We start from the raw sequence: 25,096 nt of genomic DNA, 5'->3' as shown, positions 1-25,096 counted from the left end.
GCTGAATCAGGAGGACTGCAAGTTTGAGTACTGCCTGGGCAACTAGTGAGACCCTGTCTCCAAATAAAAAGGACTGAGGACATAGCACAGTGTGAAGGCGCTGGGCTCGGTCCCTAGTACCACACACGCATATAACAGTGTGACAACAACGCCCACCTCACAGTGTTGCTGGAAGCCAGCATTGGCTGCGGCCCTCTTTTAAATAGCTGTCTGGCAACATTCATTCACAGGCCAGGTTTTGCCCTATAACATGGTTAGCTCCAGGGGAGGCTGGAAATTTAGTTATTTTTTTAGCTGGACACATACTGACTGAATAACATCAAAGTTCTATTACTATGGAAGAAAAGAAAGATGGATATTATATAGGTGCATTAGTTTAATTTCTGTTGCCATAACAAAATGCTTAGAGGCAGGTACTTTGAAAAGAAAGGAGGTATATTTCCTCGCAGTTTTGTAGTCTGGGCTCACAGGTTCAGGGAGCTCTCTCTGTTTGGTCTCCACTAAAGGCCTCAGTGAGGGTGGTACCACAGTGAGGGAGGCGAACACAGGAGAGAACATACAGTGAGACAGAAAGCCAGGAAGACGCAGTGGCCAGCCCAGCCCTCCCTTTTACTACCCGCCCTCTTGGAAACTAATCTGGGCCCGTGGAAACTACATTAACCCTTCCCAAGGTTGGTGCCCCTAATGACCTAGTATCTCCTACAGCAGGGGACACCCATTAGAAGTTCCACCACTTCTCAACATCACCACACTGAGGACTGAGATTCCAGGATTTTGACCTTGGCAGGAAGTATTCACCCCATATCCTTTGCCAGGAGTGGTGGCGCACGCCTGTAATCCCAGCACTCAGGAGGCTGAGGCAGGAGGATTGTTGTGGGTTGGAGACCAACCTGGGCTACAAAGTGAGCTCAAGGCCAGCCTGAACTGCATAGCGAGACCCTGTCTCAAAAAGGAAAGAAAGAAACCACTCAAACCATAGCAATTGGCAACTAGAAGTCAAGCGATAAGAATGACTCAGACCACTAGCTGTGGTGAGAAGTGGTCAGAAGTTAGCATGTGTGCAGGAGGCATCGCAAGCAAGACTTCATGTTGGTTTGGGGGATGGGGAAAACACATCAGGGATGTTTTTTATCTTAAGCAACTGTTAGCAGTTACGCCAGTTAAAGAGAGGAAGAGGGCAGGAGTGGGGACAGGTTTGTGGTTCTGGGAGGAAAGTGCCCTGTTTTAAATGTGTGAAGTTTGAGACGCTACTAAATGTCCCATGGAAATGTCAAGGCTGCATAGGACCTAGAACAATGGAGTTCAGACTGCAAATAGATTCAGAAGTTATCACAAGAAGTTTGCAGGGGGAATAATTAGAAATTTCGAACATTCAGGAAAGGGTGTATTTTTTACAATGTTGTCTAGTACCGAAAAAAAAACCTCAGACTTTAACAATACTTACCAGTTTTCCCTGTTAGGATCTAGGGAAAGAGCTAGCTCCAAATTTAAGTGGAAAAAGATAAAAGACTATCTTCGTGTATATTAACACTGTAGTTTCATCAGAGAGACCTGTCAAGGGGAAACTTTAAAGATCCTAGAAATTGGTTTACAAAACACAAGTAACACAAGTGTAGGTAAACATTGGTTTACCGTGAACTGTATCATGTGTTGATATCATGTATCTGCGCCGAAATCAGATACATGTATCTGCGCCGAAATCAGATACATAAGTGTAATGAGGATGGTGAAGCTATTTATACTTCTACATTATTATGAAGATCCCTCTGAATAAAGAGGTTAGTGCCTTCTAATCATTCACTCTCATCTGGCTGCCTTCCCTTGGTACAAGAACAGTGTGAAGAGAACTCAGAATGTGAAAGGTTACTAGAGAAAGAAAAGTACCTGTACTGTAGGTATTTTAACAGATTGTCCTCTTTTCAGAACAGAAATAATGAGATTTTAAATTTGTATGTGCCTAGAATTCTGATAAAACATTGATAGGGACTTGGGGGCTATGGCACTGCATTTCATTTCTACTAATCTCTCCCTTTTATGATGATAAAAGCTTTAGAATAGGTCTTTATGAGTACATTTAAACACACTTAAAAAGTAATAGTGAAGTTTACATCTCAGAATCCCAGCAGTAAGCTTCTGTCACTTGAAAGTGACAGAAAAGAATGGACTGAATGTGAGCCGCCATCTCAGTTATGCAGTAAAATCAGTCATTTAAGTGATTCTAACTCAACAAACTTCAATGATGACAGTAACATTTTTTAGAAAAGTGCTTGAAGAAAGTTATTTTTATTTATTATTCAGTAATTTCAAAAGGGGTAACCATGAAAATATGACCTAATGTTCCTGAACCTTTTACTTTACTGTGGTAGGAGAGACAGTCAACTAAAGAGCAGGCTGAAATCACAGACATGCCTGTGAAGGTAGGTTCTGGGCCAGGAGTCCTGGTACCCACCTGTAACACTAGCACTCTGGGAAGCTGAGTCAGGAGGATCGGAAATTCAAGCCCACCCTGGACGACTCAGTGACTTAGCCAGACCCTTTCTCAAAACAAACAAACAAATGGCTCAGTGTGAAGCCCCTAGATTCAATCCCAGTATTAGAAGGAAGGAAGGAGAGAAGGGGAGAGAGGGAAGGGGGCCGATTCCGGACTTTCGGAGCATCTCACACTTGGTGTTGTTTATTTCTCTGGTCTGACGCAGTATTTGTGTTTGAGGTTCAAAACAAGCTCTGTGAGCCACCATGGGGGAATTAAATTATATTTAGTTTAAGTGATTGCCGGAGGCAAATAAGTATATAATGTATTCTAGAATATAAAAGGTTAAAGTTTTGTTTAAAGATTTTTGAAAAAGTTAAAACCTAATGAGATTGTTTAGTGGCCCTATGGAAACCCATGTTCTTTCTTTTTTTTTCAGTACTTGGGATTCAACCGAAGGTCTTCACCCTAAGCTACATCCCAGCCCCTCTTTTCACTGTTTAAGACCATGCTCACTAAGTCACTACACTAGCCCCAGCCTCAGCCTGGATTACAGGAGTGCACTGCCAAATCCAGCGGAAAACTCCTTTTCTGAGACCAGTTCCTGTTTCCTGACGTCTCTGTTCTCTGTTCCTCTCTCCTTCCCTCCTTGATCACTTCCACATCTGTCTTTTAATCCCCCTCTTCTCTCTCCCAAGCTTCGGACTCAGACTCGCTTCTATTTACATATCTTGTGTCCCAAACTGAAGATAACAGAGCAGGTCTCTCTGTCTCTGTCTCGTCTCTTCCCCCACCTCATTTTACAAACCTGTCTTTCCGTCTCTGTGGTCCAGACTATGAGTGGTAGGTGACCTCATGTCCCAGTGTGCTCAGAATAGTCACTGTTGCCATCTAACATTATTAGTGCCCCTCCCACTTCCAGAAACATCTGGGATAGTAGATCGTGTGGTTATCAAGCAGTCTGTCGGACCAAGGCCTGCCCTTTTAACAACCAGCATTTAAGCCTATTTTAAATAATTTTGGGGTAAGAGTCTACCAGTCACAAAATTGGTATGGTTCACCTCTACATAATTCATGCATCTTACCCTGGTTCTTTTTAAAATCTATTATTTTTATTTACATATAACATATGTACATATTTATGAGATATAAGATGATGTTTTGATTCATGAATATAGTAAGTAGTGATCAACTATCATTAGCATATCTATCACTTTCAAATTCCTGTCCTCACCTATTGTGAGATACATAATGTTTGTTATTTATTATATTCATGGTACTGTGCTACACAATACCAGAATGTGAGCCCCATCAAATAGTGACATGGTGCCTGCTGACGCACTCTCTTTTCTCCCCTCCCTTCAGTCTCTGGAAACCTCCATTCCACTCAGCTTCTTCGGATTCCACATATAAATGAGACTGAGTGGTTTGCCTCTCTGCGTTTGACTTATTTCACTTAATTTAATGCACTGCAGGTCCATCCATGTTGTCACTAATGACTTTATTTTCTATGGTAGGATAGTATTCTTATATTCATATACGTACATGTTTGTGGTTTGTGTCCTTTTCTTTATCCATCTATTGACAGATACTTAGGTTGGCTCCATATCCTAGCTATTGTGAATAGTAATACACATGGGAGTGCAGATAGATGTCTTTTGCCATGTTTAATTCATTTCCTTTGGGTAAATACCTAGCACTGGGATTGTTGCCTTATACAGTAATTTTATTTTCATCTTTTAAGAAGCCTCAATATTGTGCTGTATGACAGCTATATCAATTTGCATTTCTGTCAGCAGTGTACAAGGGTTCCTTTCTTCACATCCTCACCAGCGCTTGTTATTTTTTTTTTGTATTTTTTGGTAATAGCCCTCCTTATACACATGAGAATCTGAGTAGCCAAGGCAGTCTTGAACAAAAAGACAAAGCCAAAAGTGTTAACACTTCTGACTTTAACATATGAACTACAGAGCTATAATAAAAGCAGCATGGCATTGTCATAAAGAAGGACACACAGACCATGGCACAGGTAGCCCAGAAGTAACCTGCACATTACAGCCAACAGATGTTAACGGAGGAGGGAAGAACACAATGGAAGGAGGCTTTTCAACAGAGGGGAACTAGATGTCCACATGTACAAGAATGAATGTAGACCACTGTTTCTCACCAGTTACAAATATCAACTCAAAATGAGTTAGAGACTTAAACGTAAGACCGGAAACTATGAAAGTACTAGAATAAAACGTACGTGAAACACTTCAGGACATTGACCCATGCAATGATTTTTTTGGATATGACCCCAACTGCCCAGGCAACAAAAACAAAAATTGACAAACAGAACTGTTAAAACTAAAAGGCCTCTGTATAGCTGAGGAAACAACAGAGTGAGGAGACAGCCTACAAAATGGGAGAATATTTGCAGTAAGTAACTCAGACAACAGCAAAAAACAAACACAATGTAAAAATGGGATAAAGACTTGGCTTTTTATTCCAAAAGTGACTTTCCCTCACGCCCCTGCACCCTTCCAACACATTTCCCACTGCTGCCATCATAAATACCATCAATTTCCTATTCTGCTCCCACTTCCCTCCAAATTTTGTATCTTGATATTTTTATTCTGTGCTCCCCATACTATTCTCTCAGTGTGCCCCTTCTCTTCTGATCCAGTGCATTAAAGGGTTAATCTGACCTGACTCCAGGATCCTGCTCTTGTGAGTTGCTCCCACGGTAAACTCAGTCCTCAGGACTAATGCTGGCATGTCTTAAGTAGATCAGATCTATTAATTTTATTAATGGGATCATTCATGAGAGGAACTACAGGAAAATACTCAGCATAGTGTTAGCTGGCATTTGACTAGAGGAAATGAGCATAAAAATAAAGAACATTAATCCCAACTATGAAGGAGGCTGAACCAAGCCTTTAATTTTAAAGTTCACTAGATTTAGGAGTGATAATAATGATAATAATTACCAGGTGAATTACAAGTAATTATCTCTGGAAAACTGAAGAACAAGAGATACACTAGAAGACTGGACAAATGAATTTCAGGAGAGAATATAAAGTTTGACAAAAATCTGAGTTTGATGTCAAACTGAATTTGACCAACTCTTAGGTGAAACTCTCTAAGCTGCAGCAGTGGCCACCGAGACTCAGTCCACACTCCCCACCCACTGTGTCCTAGACCAGCCTCAGTTCACAGGTTAATGTGTGGTGCGTTAGAGAAGCATACCATAATATTGCACAGGGCCTTTCATCATATTTTTATGAGAAAAAAGTTGCAAGGTTAATTAAATGGATTAGTAATTTATTATAATAAAAGAAATAATCAACAGGTCACGTTACCCTGAAGGGCTTAGTGGTGGAATGACACGGGGTTCTGTCTCCATCCTACCCTTTATCAGTTTCTCTATAAATATATATATAGTATTTGAAATGTGCTGTGTATGTGTATATTTTATGTGTACACATTAAATTTATATATAAATGGTATACAAATATATATGTGCATAAAATAGTTAATACTTCTGACATCTACAACTGATGCCAAACTGGGAGATACTGTAAATATGTTTTCTGACAGACAAATGATCCCAGTTTATAAGCTCACATTTGCCTTGTCTAGGAAGACTTGTGTGGTACTGCGCCTGCTCCAAGTATGTATTCATTGTCCTCCTGTATAACGCTTGGCATGTGTTCATCAGTGGTTTATTCTGCCTGCCCTCTTGCCTGCTGTGTCATCTCTGAGCACGGCACACAATTTAAGGAATGTTTGCTGAGAGAACTAGTGGTGGCCACCTGCTCTGAGAAGCTAAAACTCTCAAGATGAAATTTAACAAAGACAAAGTCCTGCCCTTGGGAATTTCCTGAGAAACTAAACAAGCACAAGATAGTGAGTAGTTAGCTTACTCATAGCACGCATGAAAAAGAAGGGTTTAGACAAGAATAAATTCACCTTGAAGCAGTGTATCACTGCTTTGCTCTTCACCCTCCAAAATTCAAAGCAAGTATGATCTTCACATGGTGGGATGTAAGTGTCTGACATCTAAAATAAAGACTGTGAGTCCCTCCCTGGAGCTAATCAGATTATACCTCTGTTATGTTAACGTCCTGAATGGTACATTTTAAGGAGGAAATTAACAAACAAGAATTTGTTCAAAGGAGAGCCACTAAGATTATGAAGAGTCTAAAAATCTTATTATGGTCATTTGGTTTCTCGTTCGTCTAACAAATATGTAAATTATATAGTATTTTCCAAGCAGTATACTGGGTGCAGAGAATAGAGCAGTGGAAAAAAATATCTAAGAACAATCAAAGGAAATAAAGATATTTTTGGATATAAGCAATGATCACACAAATGAGAATAAGCAAAGGCTATTTGTTGCGGAGCTTTCTATAACAAGGGAGTCACCCACTAATCACTTGTGTTTTCCAGAGAATCCAAAGCCGGCAGGCAAGGGGTACAGCTTTGCGTAGGTTAGAAAAAGGAAGGCTTCAGGTCTGCTCTGACTGGAGGCTCACAGCCTAGGGAAACAGGAGCCAGATCACTAGAAGTAGGGCATCCTATGAGACTGGTTGGGGGAAATACCTTTAGCCTTCTCTGGTTGGTTCTGAGTTGGAAGTAGGAGCAAAAACCAGGGAAGCTGGCAGTCAGTGACTGAGTCCTGACCATTCTGGAATGATGGCTGCAGACTTTGTGGCTTGGCTTTCTAGACTGGTTGTTACACAAGTTGCAGGTAGAAGATATAATCATAAAGTTTGGCCATAATTCATTTGTATATTCAGTCTCTCATACTGAACATTGAGAAGACAAGTACACTAAGAACTGCATGCAACACATGAAAGACTGTACTTAAAAACTTTAAGGTGTACGGTGCTAAAAACTTCTGAATGATTTCAGTAGATCAAATTAAGAACACTGGTGGAAAATTCTTGAATTTAAAAAAGAAATTTTCTCCTTGTCATTTCCAGTGTTTTCTTTATTACTTATTACTGTCTTGGATTGTTGGATCAATCTTATATTCTTACATCTGGTGGACTGAGCAACTTTGTTGAAGATAACATCTGTAGTGTAGCAACCGTTGTTAATACCTGTCATTTTGTTTTGAGGTCATGCACCCTTTTTGTTTTTGTCTTCGTTGTTGTTATTTTGTTAGTTTTTCTTTCTCTTTAAAATAAAAAAAAAATGTTCTAAATCTCCTTGCTGTCTAGATACAGGCTCAGGTCATGGGTTCCAGTTACCGGGGTAACTCAGATGTAAAGCTGACCTCTTCACTGTGATGTCACAGCACAGATCATGAGCTTTTTGTGAGAACAAAGTGACATCTTTGTCACCATTGCTGAGTCTTAGACTCTGTCCTAGACCCGTCAGTCAGATCAGTGGTAGATTGTGGTTCTCTTAAGAAGTATGTGTGGAAGGAATGCACCTGGCAGACAGGTAGTTGTATTGGATGGCTCATAGGATCTCCCCCTCTGAAAGTACTTTTGCATACCATAGTCACAACCAGGAAATAAACCATTCATTCACTTATTTGATAATATTGACTGGGTGACTAAGTAGATTACATTTTGTCCAAACTGTACTTCATAGATTGTACTTTAATTCCATTCCTACATGCCAAGGAGGTAGTAATGAAAATAACTCATTTGTTCATTCTTCAGAGGTGTATTGCGGATTTACTGAACCTAGCTGGGGCATCATACTAGGCTCTAGTGAGTTAGTAATGAACAAGACTGATAAAGTCCTTTATTAAAGAACTTAAACTAGCAAAAAAGAAAAAAAAGAATATATTTACCTTTAAAATTGTACATTTATGTGAAAGGAAAAAAAATACAAAGATACCAGGCCATACTTATTTTTCTCTCCATTGTAATTCTAATTAAAAATCAATGAAGTTTTTAAAAGAAGAATTAGTATATTTCCTTTCCTCAGACTTATTTTAGGTTTTAAGTAAAAATTAGGCCTTAGTCCAGGATTACTATAAGAAAACTTCATAAGTGGTACTTTGTACTTAAAACCTCTCTGATGCAAAACTGGTCAGTGTATTTCTAACAATTCAAGGGACATTCATTGATCAGGTTGATGCTGGGTATTTTAGAAAGTGATTCTTGAAATTCTGGATTATTTTGGCTCCTCTTGCTGGTTTCTAGCTTTACTACAATGGAGCAGATTTGTGCTGTACTTCTCAAGCACCGTAACACCCTGTCTTTTACTGAGTGGTATACGGAAAGGCACGTAAGATGGGGAGCCGCTGCTTAGGATCTAGCTTGCTCCACTAATAAGCTGTGTGACCTTAGACCTCTGTGGGCCTCAATCTTTTCAAAATGCTAAATGATCCTTAATTAGCCCTGAGATCCTGATCTGATAAAGCTAAATGAAGGAAATGTTATCATTTTGCACCTGCTTCTCCCATGTGCCCTCCTCTCTTCTACAAAAATATATTAGAAGCCCGATCATCACCTTTGAAATGAATACTGAAATAACTCGCTGACCTAATCTGGACATTTGTGTGTCCCTTAGGCTGAAATCTGAGGCTTTAGTATCCCTGTTTTGCCAGATTCCTGAGGAATATTTCAGCTTCTCCAAAGGGGACCCTGTGCTGGGAACACCTAGACCTCTGTCCTTTCACTACTGTTCAGTCTCCGTAATCCTGTTAGCAAGAATCTTGTTTCAAACTCAGTGTGCCTTCCTAGGCCCAAGATACTGCTATATTCCCACTGTACGAAGACTTACTCTACGCTGTACACATCTGTCAGATCAAATTCCTCCCAAACAGAGGTCATGCCAAGTTCTTCGAGGAGCAGCACCACAGCAGTTAGTGCTCCTGGCTCATCTTTCCCCTCCCATCCTTGCTCTTCTATCCCTGGGAGGCATCAAGATGTTCCAGTTTGCCTTTGTCAAACCTCCTCAGGTCACAGGAGACATAGGTACATGTATATTTACTTGTAAGAGCACTGATATCTAAGCCAAATCATGTAATTTTTTCATATTAGCGTATCCCATAGAATTAGCCCCCTCTAAAAAACTCATTTTTAAAAATTAAGTGTATATAACTCTTAGCTCTAAAACCAGCTTTTAGTTTTAATTTAAAATTTAACCTTTAGCTTTGGACTCCTTCCTCTTTAAATAATTGAACAATTTAAGGAAATAATAAAGCTGTGCAGAAAAATATAATAATTTTTCTTGTCCTTATTCTTCACTCTTAAAAATGTGTTTGACTTTTCTACATTTTTCAGAGCTTCTCCTTGTGAGGCTGAGCTTCAGGAATTAATGGAACAAATTGACATCATGGTAAGCAACAAAAAATTGGACTGGGAAAGAAAGATGAGGGCTTTGGAGACACGATTAGATCTTCGCGATCAAGAGTTGGCAAATGCACAAACTTGTTTGGATCAGAAAGGTCAAGAGGTACTGAATACATGTGTTAATAAGCTGCTAATTTATCAGACTCTTACAAATAGTATTATTCTATCATAATATGTTTTTCATGATAGATGCTTTTTCTCAGGCACTACCAACAGCATTTATTGCATAGTATCCTAAATGTATTCAATGAAATAAGGGCAGGGTTAAGTCCATAGATACTTACTGATGAAGAGAGACTTAGAGTGTCAATGCCATCTATAAAAGCAGATGCTTAATATATATGTGCAATAAATACTGTTTGCAAACAAAGATATGAATGCTTTTGCTGCTGTAGAAACAAAAGAAGTCATCAAAATTGTGTCTTTATTCAAGATAGAGTTCAGACATGCTCACCTCAGCAGCATATATACTAAGCTTGAGTTCAGGGGCATTTGTTTCTTGTGATCTGTTAGAAAAATATTTCCTGACAATGAGATGTCAAAAATTGACTGTAGGAAAAAGAGTAAAGTTTGGCCAAAGTATGTGTATACATGTGAGGCACCCACCGAGGAGGTGTTCTCTCAGCCCTTGAGGGTCTGTCCACTGCCGGAGTGTGCTCTCAGGCCTGAGAAGTTGAGGACAACCCTATGCCTTATTTATATGGACTTGTGTTTCTCTGGATATTTTTTTTTTTTGGTAAGACAGAAGAGACACTCTACTATCATATTCAAAAAACATCATCAATTAACTTGTTATCAGTTTTTTATCTTTAGTAGCGTTTCAGTGCAACTTGGTGTTTTGCATAGTTAAGTGTGTTATTGTTTGGGATGGTTAACTTAGCTATTAGTATCTACTTTCCCTTTACAGTAACACACAGGTCCTCAGTCCTGGCACCTGCCAGGGTTATTCTCTCTCTTTTACACCTATAATGGTACAGATGTGTAAACAGGAGTCTTACCTGCTTTTTTAAGTAGACCAACTGAATAAGCCAAATTCTTAACGCTTTTTAGATGTCTTTCTTTTAAAAATGTTAATTGCTACTTAAAATGTAACAATTATTCATAGTACTACTAAAGCAAACCTCCCCTCTCAGCCAGTGGAGGGCAGGGAGGAGAGGAGAGAACTGAATTGTGCTAGGTGAGTTTTACCTGAGTAACAGTGTCAGAGCCTCTCAGAAAGACAATGCAAAGTAAATTCTAACTCTTTGTTTAAAATGTGACAGTGATAAGAATCTTTTGTTAAGCATCTATACTGTACTCTCTTAATGTGTAGCTAGTGTAATAATGTTAGCAGTGTTGGTTTTTTGTAAATTTAATTATTAATAGCAATTTTAAGAACTACAGTAAAAATGTTTCTTCTCGGTGTGGGACAGCAGTTTTATGTGAATTGTGCTTCTCTTTTGCACATTTTCTGGTTTTGTCAGGCAAAATTAAATTTTATTCTTAATGCAGGTAGGGTTACTTCGACAGAAGTTGGACAGTCTGGAAAAATGTAATTTAGCAATGACTCAGAATTATGAAGGACAACTTCAATCTCTAAAAGCTCAAGTAAGGAAACTGTTATAATGACATTACACATTTTACTACATGCTTTTGACTGATAGAACTGTGTTAACTTTATTAAAACCAATTTATTGTTGTTGTTATTGCTGTTTGTAGTACTAGGGATTGAATCCAACACCCTCACAAAGAGCTGTATTATCAGCCCTTTAGATAGGGTCTTACTGAGTCACTAAATTGTCGAAATTGGGCTTCAACTTTCTATCCTCCTGCTTCAGCCTCTCAGAGTGCTGGGATTAGAGACATTCACCACCACACCCAGCTAAAACCAGCTGTTTCTGGCACAAGCAAAAGTTCTTGTCTTTTGCACATTTAGCCCTGTGGGGTTTTTTGGGGGGGGGGCGGTGGCTACTGGGGATCAAACTTAGGATCTTGCACTTGCCAGGCAGGTGCTGCACTGCTGAACTATTTCCCTGGGGCCACCCTGTCTTTTTGATTTTTTTTTTTTTTTTTTTTTTTTTTTTGGTCTTTTTGAGACAGGGTCTCGCTGTGCAGTTCAGGATGGCCTTGAGCTCACTTTGTAGCCCAGGCTGGTCTCAAACTTGCAAGGATCCTCCTGCCTCAGCCTCTGGAGTGCTGGGCTTACAGGCATGCGCCACCACACCCGGCTCTTTTGATTGTTTTATATGTATTGGTTTTGTTTCTTTTTGTAGATTGTCAGCTCTCTATACCTTCTTACTTCTTTAGCTGTTAACACAGTGCTGAACAAATAGTTTTCAATTTCTCCAGATACTCATTAATTAAATTATAATAGTTAGCTATCTCAATAACAGCAAAACCAAAATTATCTCTAGTAGTTATTACTACCTAACATGAATGTCCTCTTTGCTATGACAATTTAAAATATGGTAGTCTGTTATTATGAAATAAATCACTGAAAGAATAAAACTCGTCTTCACTATCTTGTTACTAGCAGGGCTGTTTCATGAATCATGGTGCTTCTGCATATTTCACAGGAGGGGTACTGATTTTTCATTACTCATCACTATAGCTTCCCACTGTTTCGGGAAACAAAAAGTTTTTTCTCCCAACAAATATCTCATCATGTGAGCATCTCAGAACTAGCTGATGTTATACCCTTGCTTAACCTAGTAAATAAATCAATGGGAAATAGTTTTATTATGAACAGTTCACGTTATAACCGACTTGCTTGGTGTGCAAAGATTTATATATGATAATATAGTTAAAAGAGCCCAAGGTAGTTAATGATCCTTTGTAAGTACCTTTTTAGGAGGGGACTCAGTCATTAAGACTGAAATCTTCTGATGCCACTTAGCAAGTCTGATCTTACCTGTTACCTTAACAGGTAAGAGTAGAGGACTAGTTTAGCCCACCTAAATTTTGCATGCAGTTCCAGTAACTGGGACTAGATAGTACCTAGAATTATTAAATTACATATAATTTTTCCTAGATGAGACTCTAAACATGTAAAACTTAAATCAGTAAGTTTAGTTTTTTCTATAATGCTCTAAAATAATGACATAAATATAAAATCACTGTAGTTGTTCTACGCTTACATACATATTTGAGACTTATGCTGGCATTATTTATAAAACAACAAAAGATCACTCTGGGAAATAGAGAGAAATACTTCTTAGGTTGGTTAGGAACCTTGGGATCCAAATAATGGCACAGTAGTGAGTTCCCCAGGATTTCTTTCTGCCTCATATACTGAGTAACAGAGAAACGACAAACCTGCATTTGTCAGTGCATGCACACAAACAAATAACAAGGCCAAGGAAATCTTGTCTCTAGTCAAAAGACCAGGCAGGAGACAAACTAATAATATAAAACGTGTTAAGATAATGACTACTCCAGCCAATACCACATACTGGGGAGAAGTACGGCCCCTTCCCACCAACAAATGCTGACCGGAAACCTCAATTTCTACCCTTTCCAGACTATGACAAGGTAGCTCAGCCCCTCTACTTGGGTAGCGTCAGAGAAGATGAGTGGAGAGCCAGGATTTTTATCATCATCAGACATTAACGAGGCTTCCCCCAACTGGTGGTTATCGGTGAAAACCATGTAGAGCATTGGATTTTTCCACCTACCTTATGGGCGTGAGGTGCCCGTCCCCTCCTCTCAGGGCTGCTGAAGAAGCCCGTGAGGAGTCACTGTGGCTTAGTGACAGCAAGGCCCCCTCCTGCCCCACTGCAGCATCACCGAAGACCACATTGGAGCCGGGACCAAGGCTTCCATGCTCCTCCAGTCAAAGTGGCATCAGTGAAAGACTGGTCTGGAGCCTGAATTCCCACTCCCACTGAGCAGCAGTGAGGAGCAACCCCTGGGTTCCAACCAAGCCCATATCAAAACCTGGACTTCTGTTGCCACCTGGCAGCAGTAAGGCAGCACTCCATTTTCCTTGCTGGTGCATTGTCAGAAGAGGACCACTAATATACCATATTTAAATAAAGCCCGGAGTGTCACAGGAAAATGACCCTAAATTCCCAGAGTTCATTAGAAAACCACTCTTGATAGCAGGAAGGAAGAAGATATCAACTGGATGTCAATGTGAAAATGACATAGATGTTAGAATTATTTGTCAAAGATTTTTAAAGCAGCTGTTATAAAAATGCTTCAGTGAGCAGTTGCAAATATGTTTGAAATGAATAAAAAAATTAGAAAGTCTTAGCAAAGAAGTTTTAAAAACTATAAAGAACTAAATAGAAATTTTATAACTGAAAATATAATAATCAAATTGAAATTTCAGTGGAAGAACTCAGAAGCAGTATAGAGAGGACAAATTAATCTGTGACGTTGAAGATAGTACAGTAGAAATCATCTGATCTGAACAACAGAGAGAAAAACTAAAAGTAAATACCTCAGTAATGTATAATGAGAAATTGGAAATTTGTATTATTGGAGTCCCACAAGAAAAGGAGAAATGTGAAAAGTATTCAAAGAAGTAATAGTTCCAAAGTTCAAAAATTTGTTAAAAGATATATATGTATATTCAAGAAGCTGAATGAAATTAACAAACTCAAAAAATCTATAGCAGGACATACTACAACAAACAAACTAACTTAGAAGTAGTAAGAGAGAAGTGATGCTTTGCCTGTAGGGAAAATCAACTTAGGTAACAGTAGATTCCTCATCAGAAACTGTGGAAGCTGTAAAGAAATGGTACAGGGTATTTCAAGAAAGAACCCAGAGTTCTCTGTGGGGCAAAAATATCATTTAAGAATGAAGAATGGAATGATGAAATTGTCATATGAAGGAAAACTAGGAGCATTTGTTATCAGTGGATAGAAACTAAAAGAATGACTAACAAGTTGATACATGCACACCAATTTTTATATCAGTACAATTCATAATAGCTAAATCTTGGAAGGAGCCTATATGTCCATCAACATATGAATGGATGGAGAAAATGTCCTATCTATCTGTAATGGAATACTACTTGACTATAAAGAAGAATAAATTCAAGACATTTGTCAGAAAATGGATGCACTTTGAAAACAATGTTAGGTAAAGTAAGTTAGATACAGAAGTTCACATACCATATGGTGTCTCTCATTGGAGTAATCCAAAGTATAAATAAAGACCAAAGATTGGTAAAGAAAACAGGGAGATAGAGTTTATTTCATAGGAAGAGGACCAAGATCCTGAGGGAGGGGGCAAAAGGGGAAGAGAACATAAAAAATACTTGAAGTGTATCACACACATGTACCAACTACCCAGAGTGAATGTAATTATATGTTGGAAACATGAACTGAATAATCATTATAGTAATGAGAATGGGGGAGGGAATCTAGAGGCAGTGTGGGAGGAGAGGTGAATAAATGAATCAAGATTATTAAATATATGCATCTACTCCCTAAGAGGAAGGTAAGCATGTACAGTAAAGGTAAACATGTACTAGTAATAAATAAAAATAAATAAGAAAGAGTCTTGAAACATCTAGAAGGGAAGAGAAAACACTGGAAAAAGTAAAAACATGGGTAACAACAACATGCTTTCTTTGAACTCACCTCAATTGACAGTAAAAAATTAATAACAGTATCTAGTGTGGTTCTCAATGTATGCAGAGAAAACATTTAAGACAATTGCATTCAGATGGGGCAGGGGAAAAGTACATAAAGAAAAATAAGGTTTCTATGCTTGAAATGGCAAAATGTCAGCACCACTCACTTGTGATAAGTTATGCAAGTAAAATTTAATACCTGCAGCAACTGCTGAAAAAGTTATACAAGAGATACACTAAAAATCACTATTGATAAGTCAAAATTCATTGTGAAAATCTTAAGTAACCTACAAGAAGACAAAAAAGTAAAAACAGAAACCAAAAAGTAGAAAAAAGTAATACAAAGCAAAACAAAAAAGTTCAGGCTTAAGAGACTGGTACAGTAAATAATATGTGACCCAACTCCACCCTCGGTTCCCAGAAACACATTTCAAATGTAACTGTGTAGACAAGTTGGAAATAGAAAGATGGAAAATTGTACCACATAAATATTAATCAAAATTAGACAGAAATGCCAAGGTAATTCAATGGAAAAAGATATAGTGTTTTCAACAAATGTATGGGGATAATCTGATAGCCACATGCAAAAAAAAAAAAAAAAGTAAAATTACTTTAACCCACAGACACAAATTAACTTAAAGTTAATCGAAGATCTAAATGTAAAACTCAAATCTGTAAACTTATTAGATGAAAACACAGGAGTAAATGTTTGGGACTTTGGTGGCTTAGTCATGGTTTCTTAGATATGCCAACAAAAGTATAAGCAACACAACAATTAGAGAAGTTTGACTTCATTGGAACTTTAATTTGTAGTTTTCAAAGAACACAATCAGGCTGGGGATTTAGCTCAGCGACATAGCACCTGCCTGGCAAGTGCACAGTCGTGAGTTCGATTCCCAGTACCAGAGAAAAACAAAAAAACAAAAACCAAAAAAAAACCCAACACAACTGGTAAAGTAGAAGACAATCCACAGAACACAGTATTTGTAAATCAGAGACTATTTGTAAATCATGTAAAACATAGAAATATTGGGTTGTATCAATTTTCTGTTGCTATAGCAAAATACCTGAGGTAAGGTATTTTATAAAGAGGTTTATGGATCTCACAGTTTTGGTGGCTGAAAGTCTAGAATCAGGAAACCTGATGGCCTCTCTGTTTTCCTCAAGTGAGAGACCCCCTGGGAGATTGGGGAACAGCACGGGGCTGGCATCACAAGACTGGGAGTGTTTGTGACTGCTACAGAAACACTCAGGAATCAGTCATTTTCATCTTTCATTTTCATCTTTTTGTTCTCCCAGAACAAACCAAGGTCCTACAAGTGCTGCATTGATCCCCGTCAAGAACAGGGACCTAATCACTGTTCACATTTACGAGGCCCTGCCTCTTAAAGGTCCTACCTCTCAACATCACCACGTTTAGGACCAAGCTTCTAGAACATTAACACAGACCATATCCAAACCATGGCACTGGTCAGTAATAAGGACAAATGACCAATCTTTAAAACAGATAAAGATTTGAAGAAACATTTATCCAAAGAAGATTTACAAATGGCGGATAAGTACATGAAATGCTTAACGTTGTTTAGAGAAATGCAAAGCAAGCCTACAATGAGATCCCCTTATACAAGTAGGATGGCTGTGATAAAAAGGCAGAAATAACAATGCTAGTGAGGAAATGGAACCTAGTACATTTTGAGTATGTATGGAAAATGGTGTAGCCACTTTGGAAAGTTGTTCCTCAAAAAGTTAAACTTATAGCTACTAGATAATGCAGCAGTTCTTTGCCTAAGTATGCACCCACAGGAAATGAAAATATGTATCCACAGAAGGACTTGTATACAAATTTCATAGCAGCATATTCATAATATCCAAAACTGAAAGCAATTCAAATGTCCATCAGTTAATGAATGATGAACTGTGACACATTCATGTGGTGGAATTTTATTCAGGTTAATTTATATATTGGGTGAATTAGACCAGTAGAAGAAATTGTATGAGAAAAAAGGAAAGCAGAATTGGGTACTTCAAATGAGATAATGTAGACACAAATTATAGCCTTATTTGTAATAGCCCAAAACTAGAAACAATCAAAATGTTTTAATATGTGAATAATCAAACAACTGTGATACATACATAGCATGAAATATTACTCAGCACTAAAAAGGAATGAACTATTGTATCTCAAGAATATTAAGTGAAGTAAGAAAATTCAATCTCAATGATCGTATATTATATGAATATATGTTCATATATTACATGAATCCATTTCATAACTTTCTCAAAATGTTAAAATTAGACATAGAGGACAAATTATAGAGATAGAAAACAGGGGTGAAGGGTAGGAAGCTGGAGGGGGACAGTGTGACTGAAGAGGTGGGATGAAGGAAGGAGGAGTTCTGTATCTTTTTTTGTTACTGTTGTTTTGGGATCAAACCCAGAGTGCTACAGGCTCAGTACAAGCTCAACCACTGAGCTGTATCCCCAGCCCTGGGTATATATCTGCAATTGCGGTTGTGATCACTCAGATCTACACATGTGAGAAAATGGCATAGAGCTATACACATATATTGGACCAGTATCTCCTTCCTGGTTTTAATATCACACTGTATCAGTAAGTTGTACTTATGCTATAGTTCGATGAGGTAAATAGTGGGGTAAATTGGGAAAAGAACTCAGAACCTCTGTATAATAACTTTGTAACTCCCTGTGGACCGCTAATTATTTCAACATTAAAAGTGTAAGCAAAAGATGCTTAGTAACAGATATATAGAAATTTTTTCAGAGGTGTTGGTATACTATGCTACTTAAAGGAATTAAATTAAATACTCAGTTTTCTTGAACAAAATATAAAATGGCTATTTTGTAGATTGAGTTACCAAAATTGAAATTGTCAACACAAGATGGCACAAAATAAAAGTAAGAAAAAACTTGTGTTTTTTGTGAGCTTTGCTAACATTCAGTTAAAACAAAACTGAACAAAACCTTTATCAAGTGAATCATTGTTTAACTGTGCATTTAATTAAGTCCCAAATTTACATGAAAACCGAATTGTGTTCAGCTTCAATAATTTAGTTTTAATAACTGCTTCTGTCTTCACTAATTGGAACATTTAAGCTTTACTGCACTTTCTAATCATGACTTAAATTTTCAAAGAGGTACACAGAAAAAGAAATAATTGTGAAATCAAACTAGAAGTAACTGTTAAAAGTAAGATGTTAGTATTTTTTATTTACAGTTTTCCCAGCTAACAAACAGCTTTGAAAAACTGAGGTTACATCAGATGAAACAAAACAAAATTCACCGAAAAGAATTGTCTCACAAAGAAGAAATACCCTTTGAACTGAGCAATTTGAACCAGAAATTAGAGGTGAGGTATATTTTCTTAGTTTCTGTGTGAGCATGAAAGATTGATTTTCACCGTTGTTCTTGTGGGCTATTAGTTTCTAGTATACGCAGTGGCATGTACAGCTGTGGTAAAAACACCATTACAGATCAACCTCTCATTGAATGTATTTTCTTAGTGTACCTTCACTTCAAGCACTTAGTGAATTAAAACATCACTTTGATTTATACATCTTTTATATATATCAGCATTTTGGGAGAGCGAAAAAAAGTTCAAAGAAACTACAGCTGTTGAGTGAAATTAAAGAACACCCTTGGGGTCAGTTAAAGGAATATCTAATAAATCCTTTAATGGCCACTTAACTATGAGGTACTTAAATCCCAATGAAGCCTCAAAATAGTTTTCAGCACAAGGCTTAAAGTTTCAGGGTTTTTTCTTTAAAGCTGTAGCAGAACTCTAACATTAGTCACCCTTGTCACCCACATTATAAAATGTTAGTCTGTGGAAAGATTCACTAAGTCACAGATGCACTTACTCTCACCCTTTTAATTTTCCCACTTTAGAAAACACAGATCAGCTATTTTTCTTCCCTATACTCTTGAGTATTCCTGCTGTAAGTCACAAAACAGCAAATAGATTCTGCTATAAATTCTCACCATCTAACCTCAGCAGGGTTCCCAGTGCTGCCCAGTTACTAATTTACCCATGCCAACCCTTATATTATCCCACTCAATTTCTTGCTTCCTCTCAAGTGCTAAATCCCAGCATCCTACCCCTTGCTCATGATCTCTTTTTCTTTTATTCACTGATTGATAATGGTTCTGCACCTGCAAGTCACCAAGTTTAGATGCCTTTGTGGAGTCTGTGATCTGGGCCTTTCTCCTACTCTTCCATATTCCAGCCCAAGTCTGCCCCTTCACCATTTCCCCTCACGGGTTGTCACTGCTTCATTTCATACATCATTATCTTTCTCTTCAATTAACAGTTCTCTGCTCCAAAATATCTGTAATAAAAGTAGAGAAAAATAAGGGCTGGGGTCATAGCGTTAATACTAACCTGTTGCAGGAACTTTGTAGGAAGTCTTGGACTTTGTTCTTTAAAAGGTCTGCAGATTTTACATCTTACTGGATGATATGTACATCTCTTTACAAAATTACTATCAGTGAGTGAATTGCCCTCATGCACTCATTTCTTGGCTTTCACTGGCTCAGAAATTCCAGACTGGCTTAAGAAATATCCTCATAAGGGATGCCAAAGATGTGCTTTGTGAGACACATGTTCTTTCAATCAAAACAGAGATCAAGACACTGATTATCCATTTTATAGACTCTCTGTGTGCTTTTGGGGGAGAACCACTGCATATAAATTGTTCCAACAACAAAGCTTTACACTTGCAACGTAAAACATACCCTGATGACTCATTTATTTGCCCTGTACCTTTAGGCATGTTGTTAGCCTCATAGAGATTCCATTTTTCCATCACTAAATGGTGTTTTAAAATGTAAGTGGCATTATGGTTATGGGGAAATGCACAGTGAGGCATTTAAGAGTGAAAATCCACGAGGTCAAGAAGTTGCCTCAAAATACGCCAACAAAAAGGATGGAGAGTTTGGAGAAATAAAGGCAGACCAGGTTGATGCTAGTTAAGCTGGGTGAAGAGTGTGTGAAAGTTCTTTTTATTTTCTACTTTCATGTAAGTATGAGATTTTTCCTAAAAAAAAGTTAAAACCATCTTACACATGTTTATAGCGTCCCTGTCATAGAGTAATCACTAAAGGCCATGTACTTAAAAGTAATCGAATAACATAGCTACCACTAGAAACTGTACTTTTAATGAAAATTACTACCTCTAGCTCTCAATTATGAAGACCCAGGAAAGGATTTCCAGCCTTGGAGAACTTACTCTGAAGGTCTAGGGAAGTCTACAGATGCCCTGAAGCCTAGGCAGCCAGCTCCAATCTCTATAAAAACCCTTAGGACTTTCATTGTTCTCTGTGTGATGTGGTACAAGCACATATACTGTTGTAGCTGCTAGTCTGAAACTAGTCTATCTGTGTGACCAAGGAAGCCAAGGATGTTTTAAGTACCTGCTAAGATGTCTGTGACACACTCTTCTAGCCCTTCCTGGCCTCCATTCTTATGGTTGTAACAACAGTCAGGAGTCAAGATTAATGATCCTGCCCCCCCTAACTCATGCTACAGAGTATTCGTTTGTGCTGGATAGATGATGTGAAGTATTTGTATTATTTAAAAGATATTTACTGCTTAAGTCAACATTGCTCAGACTTTGACTTCTTACTCCAAAGATGCCTTTTTAAATTAAAGGCCAACAAATTTTTTAAACCCTAGACTGCGTTGATTTGAAAATGCAACCTATTTTCTCCGAGAGGCTGATTTTGTAAGTTTGTTACAAATATGAAAAAATGTGGTTTCCTGTACCTAATTTCCAAATCATTGAGTATCAGAATCAAAGTCAATAACTTTAAGTAGATTATCTTCACTGCCTATTAAATACAGTCTATCATAAGGTATTAATATCTATTTAGAAGAGAGGGTATTTATCTCAATTTCTCTTATCATCACTCAATTTCAAGTAACAATTACTATAAAAAGCTAAGTTATAGATTTCCTACACTAATTGCTTTCGGACTGTGGATTTATAAAATGAAAATTTTCCTAAATGTTCTTTAAAATCATTTCTCTTTGGAAAATATGAAATACCATGTTTTTCTCATTTTAAGCAAGATACAGTTTTCATCCTCTAAAGCAGCATGTTTCTTTTCTAGCATACCCAGTCCATCATTTCAGCCATTTTCAAAGCAATATAAATCACTCTCGCCAAATGAACTGTGTTCCAATTTGACATATTAGGGGAGATATCTGCATGCCTTTTATGTGACAAAATTATTATACCCCTCATACTACAAATTGCTACCTTATATCTACATTTCTGTACTTTCCTATATGTCCTTTGCCTGTTTCCTTCAAAACAAATTTTTAATCATGCAGTAGTTACAATTTTTCTTCTCTCCACATAACCTGGAGGATAGGTTATTCATATACCATGTATATATGTACACAATACTATGTAACCATGAATTTAGTAGTTACAGAGTTTGTTTCCAGCTATGTTGTTTTCTCTGCAGAATTTAGTGGGAAATTTCTAAATTTTAGGGAATGTTAATACGATGCTTTTGCTTGTAAATTCATGGAGTATAAGTGGTACCTGGCCTTTTGTCACCACTATGAACAGTAGAAAAGTAATAAAATACATAATGTTTGGCATTAAGTTGCTTACAGCCTGCACAGAAAGATAAATGTAATGGCTGCTCTAGGCAAAATTGAGAAGTTTTCTTTGGTACCTCCAAAGCCATACCCTTTGCTCACATTATTAAGTTGTGAACAGATAATCATGCTCTGTGACTACATTACTTGAGCAGAAAGTTCAAGAACCAGTACACTCTTTCAAGCTAGTTCTACCGTTTCTTCTCCAGGTAGCCCGATTTGGTACTTTCTAAATGAAACCTGAGGTGATTTTTCTATTCCCAAGAGTGATAATTTTGGCTTCAATTTGGACAATAGCTTTGAAAGCTGCAAGGGGCTTTAGTGGTAGTTTAAGGTGCTATAACAGAATACCCTGCTCTGGGTCTGCTGTACACCAGACATCCATTTTTCACAGTCCTGAGCTGGAAACCCAAGATCAGAGTGCCACCATGGCCAGATTCTGTGGAGGGCCCCTCCTGCTGGTACACAGTTGTCTATCTGCTGTTTGTATCCTCACATACCAGGAAGAAAGACGGAAAGTTCTTTAATAGCTCTTATTTCAAGAGTTGGTTCCTGGATCATAACCTAATTACCTCCCCATTCCACTCCCCTCTCAGCACATTGGGCATTAAGCTTCCAGATGTGGACCTGGAGAAGATACATAGCAGCTGCTAAATCTGTCTATGTGCCCTGCCCTCTTAAACAGCGAGGGAGCACATTCAGTGACTTGAGTGTGAGGAAGGAAAGAAGAGGAAAACTTCTTGTGTCAGAAAATAAAGTACTAGTTGGAGTAAAAGGTTGTTTGAAACAACTTTATTATTAATTATCATTTGTTATCAGAGATTTAGATATGTAAGTTGTATTTTTTAATAAATAGCATGTTTAATAGTTTGTAAAAGGATTAAATTAAAAATGTTATACTTGCATACCAAAAATTGAAAGATATAGGTTGACTATGCATGATCTCAAAATTTGTAATCCCAAACACTCTAAAATCCAAAGCTTTTTGAGCACTGACATGATGCCACAAGTGGGAAGTTCCATACCTAATCTCATAGGATGACTTACAGCCAAGACACAGGTACACTAAAAACACTGTACAGGTACCTTCGGGCTCTGTGTATAAAGTATATGTGAAACATAAATGAATTTTTGATACTTGAGTACTATCCCATTATCTCATTATGTATATACAGATACATCAGGGGATATTCAGCCTATAGAAATAAATGCAACATGAATGATTTGATACTTTCTTGGTTTGGTTCTTCCTAATATGTAAAAAATGTATGTAACTGTTTTCCTCAAAATGAAGTGTAAATGAAAGAAACGCTATTCCTTGTGCTTTAAATGAACAATATCCTTCAATTTATGTCTCTCCTCCCCGCCATTTTTAAAGGAATTTAGAGCAAAGTCAAGTGAATGGGACAAGCAAGAGATACTGTATCAGACTCATCTGGTTTCTTTAGATGCTCAACAAAAATTATTATCTGAAAAGTATAATCAGTTTCAGGTAAATTATCTAATACTATCTGCTAACTTAGAAGAAATTAGAAGCTATATATTGGTATCCTTGCCATTCAATATGTAATCCATTTACAAATAGAAGTGTAAATTAAGGAAAAAATAGCCAGAGTTGATCCAGCAGCCATGGGTGGAATCACAAGTGCATGATGAATTTAGTATACATGTCTGAAAAGGTTGTCCTATTTAAAAGTCCCATTGTTTTAACGATGTATGTTTTTGTATGCCTATGGGTAGGCAGTTAAGAGAGTCTATAATTGCTTGACTTGCTTTCCATTTCCCTACGTGCTTATAAAGCTGAGCATCTCTTCATGTATTTTGTAGTTGTGTTCATTTTCTCTTCTGGGAATTGCCTGTTAGTACTTTGCTTATTTTTCTTTCGTGTTATCTTACTGATATGTAGAAACTTTATACATTAAGAATTATTAAACCTTCTTACATGGGTAGACAACACTCTTCCTATAGTCTAAGGTTGTGTTTTATTTATTTTGGGGCATAGAAACTGTTGTGTAATTTAGTTCATGATTTTCTCTTTCTATAGCTTCTAGATTTTTTTTTCTTTCTTAGTAACCTTCCTGCCCTATTCAACAACTTTGCTTTGAAGTGATACAAATGTGTTTTCTCCTTATATCATCTGAAATTGAGATTTCAGAACAAACATCATACTGCGTTATACAAGTCAAACTTCATTATCTAGTAATATATTTGAATATTTTATTCTTTTCTTAGCTTTATATAAGCTTAAGTATGGTATTCTTCACTTGATCACTCAGTTTTCATATTCCCCAGAAACAGACACAAAATTACCAAACTCAACTAAATGGTAAAAACCAGTGCATAGGAGACAGCAGCTCTGAAATTCCTGGCTTGGTGTGTCAATCAGATCCCGGTTGTGAAACCAGTGAAAGAGATGAATTCATTATTGAAAAATTAAAATCGGCTGTGAGTGAAATAGCATTAAGCAGGAATAAGTTACAAGATGAAAATCAGAAGCTTTTACAAGAACTGAAAATGTACCAAAGACAGTGCCAGGTGAAGATTTACCCTTTTATTTTCAAACTAATACTGCCTATGAGTTGTATTTACGTTGATTCAACAGGTAAAGGAATTAGAAAGCTAATTTTCTATTACATGAGTAAATTCACCTCACCCGTAGGGTGTAATTCTTACTTAATGAGCAAATTCAGTCATCCTGCAGGTACTTTACCACACAGCTTGGTTCTGCAATGGAATAATAATAATGGGTTCGGTGCGTTGTAACAGTAATCACAGAGCTGTTGCTGTTCAGCCATGCACCACTGTCTGTCCCGTCCATTTTCCTTGATCCTGTGTCTCTTTGACTCATAGGAATCTTGGGTTAGAGACACAGGAAATCTTGAAAGGATAGATAGTCTCCTAAGTTCAGTGAGAGGCATGGGAGTTACTCCTTGTGATGTATGACTGGAAACCTGGTATGTTAGCTTTCTGTCACCATGACAAAATATTCTGAATAACCAAATTATAAAGAGAAATGGCTCCTTTGACTCACAGTTTTGAGTCCGTTCGCAGTCGTTGGGTCTTGCTGTCTGGGCCTGTGCTGAGGCAGAACATCAGGGCGGGCGCACGTGGAAGAGCAGGTGTGCTCC

General features: G+C 37.6%; 1 protein-coding gene across 7 annotated transcripts in view; it reads left to right on the top strand.

Annotated features, from left to right (window-relative positions):
• Ccdc67 (coiled-coil domain containing 67) overlaps window positions 1-25,096 on the top strand; it is a gene marked incomplete at its 5' end in the record, with an annotated part of 63,731 nt that overhangs the window by 7,114 nt on the left and 31,521 nt on the right. For 3 of the 7 annotated variants that reach the window (XM_013512047.1, XM_013512050.1, XM_005379707.2), the window contains 5 exon segments: window positions 9,706-9,877; window positions 11,266-11,361; window positions 18,576-18,707; window positions 23,347-23,460; window positions 24,261-24,503. In XM_013512047.1, the coding sequence (XP_013367501.1) occupies window positions 9,740-9,877; window positions 11,266-11,361; window positions 18,576-18,707; window positions 23,347-23,460; window positions 24,261-24,503 (723 nt within the window). 7 annotated transcript variants of the gene reach the window in all.

This window comes from Chinchilla lanigera, unplaced genomic scaffold (genome assembly GCF_000276665.1).
Source record: "Chinchilla lanigera isolate Chin_1 unplaced genomic scaffold, ChiLan1.0 scaffold00013, whole genome shotgun sequence".
NCBI classification, from domain to species: Eukaryota; Metazoa; Chordata; class Mammalia; order Rodentia; family Chinchillidae; genus Chinchilla; species Chinchilla lanigera.
The sequence above is the reverse complement of the archived record's forward strand: the minus strand, read 5'-3'. Positions and strand labels throughout refer to the sequence as shown.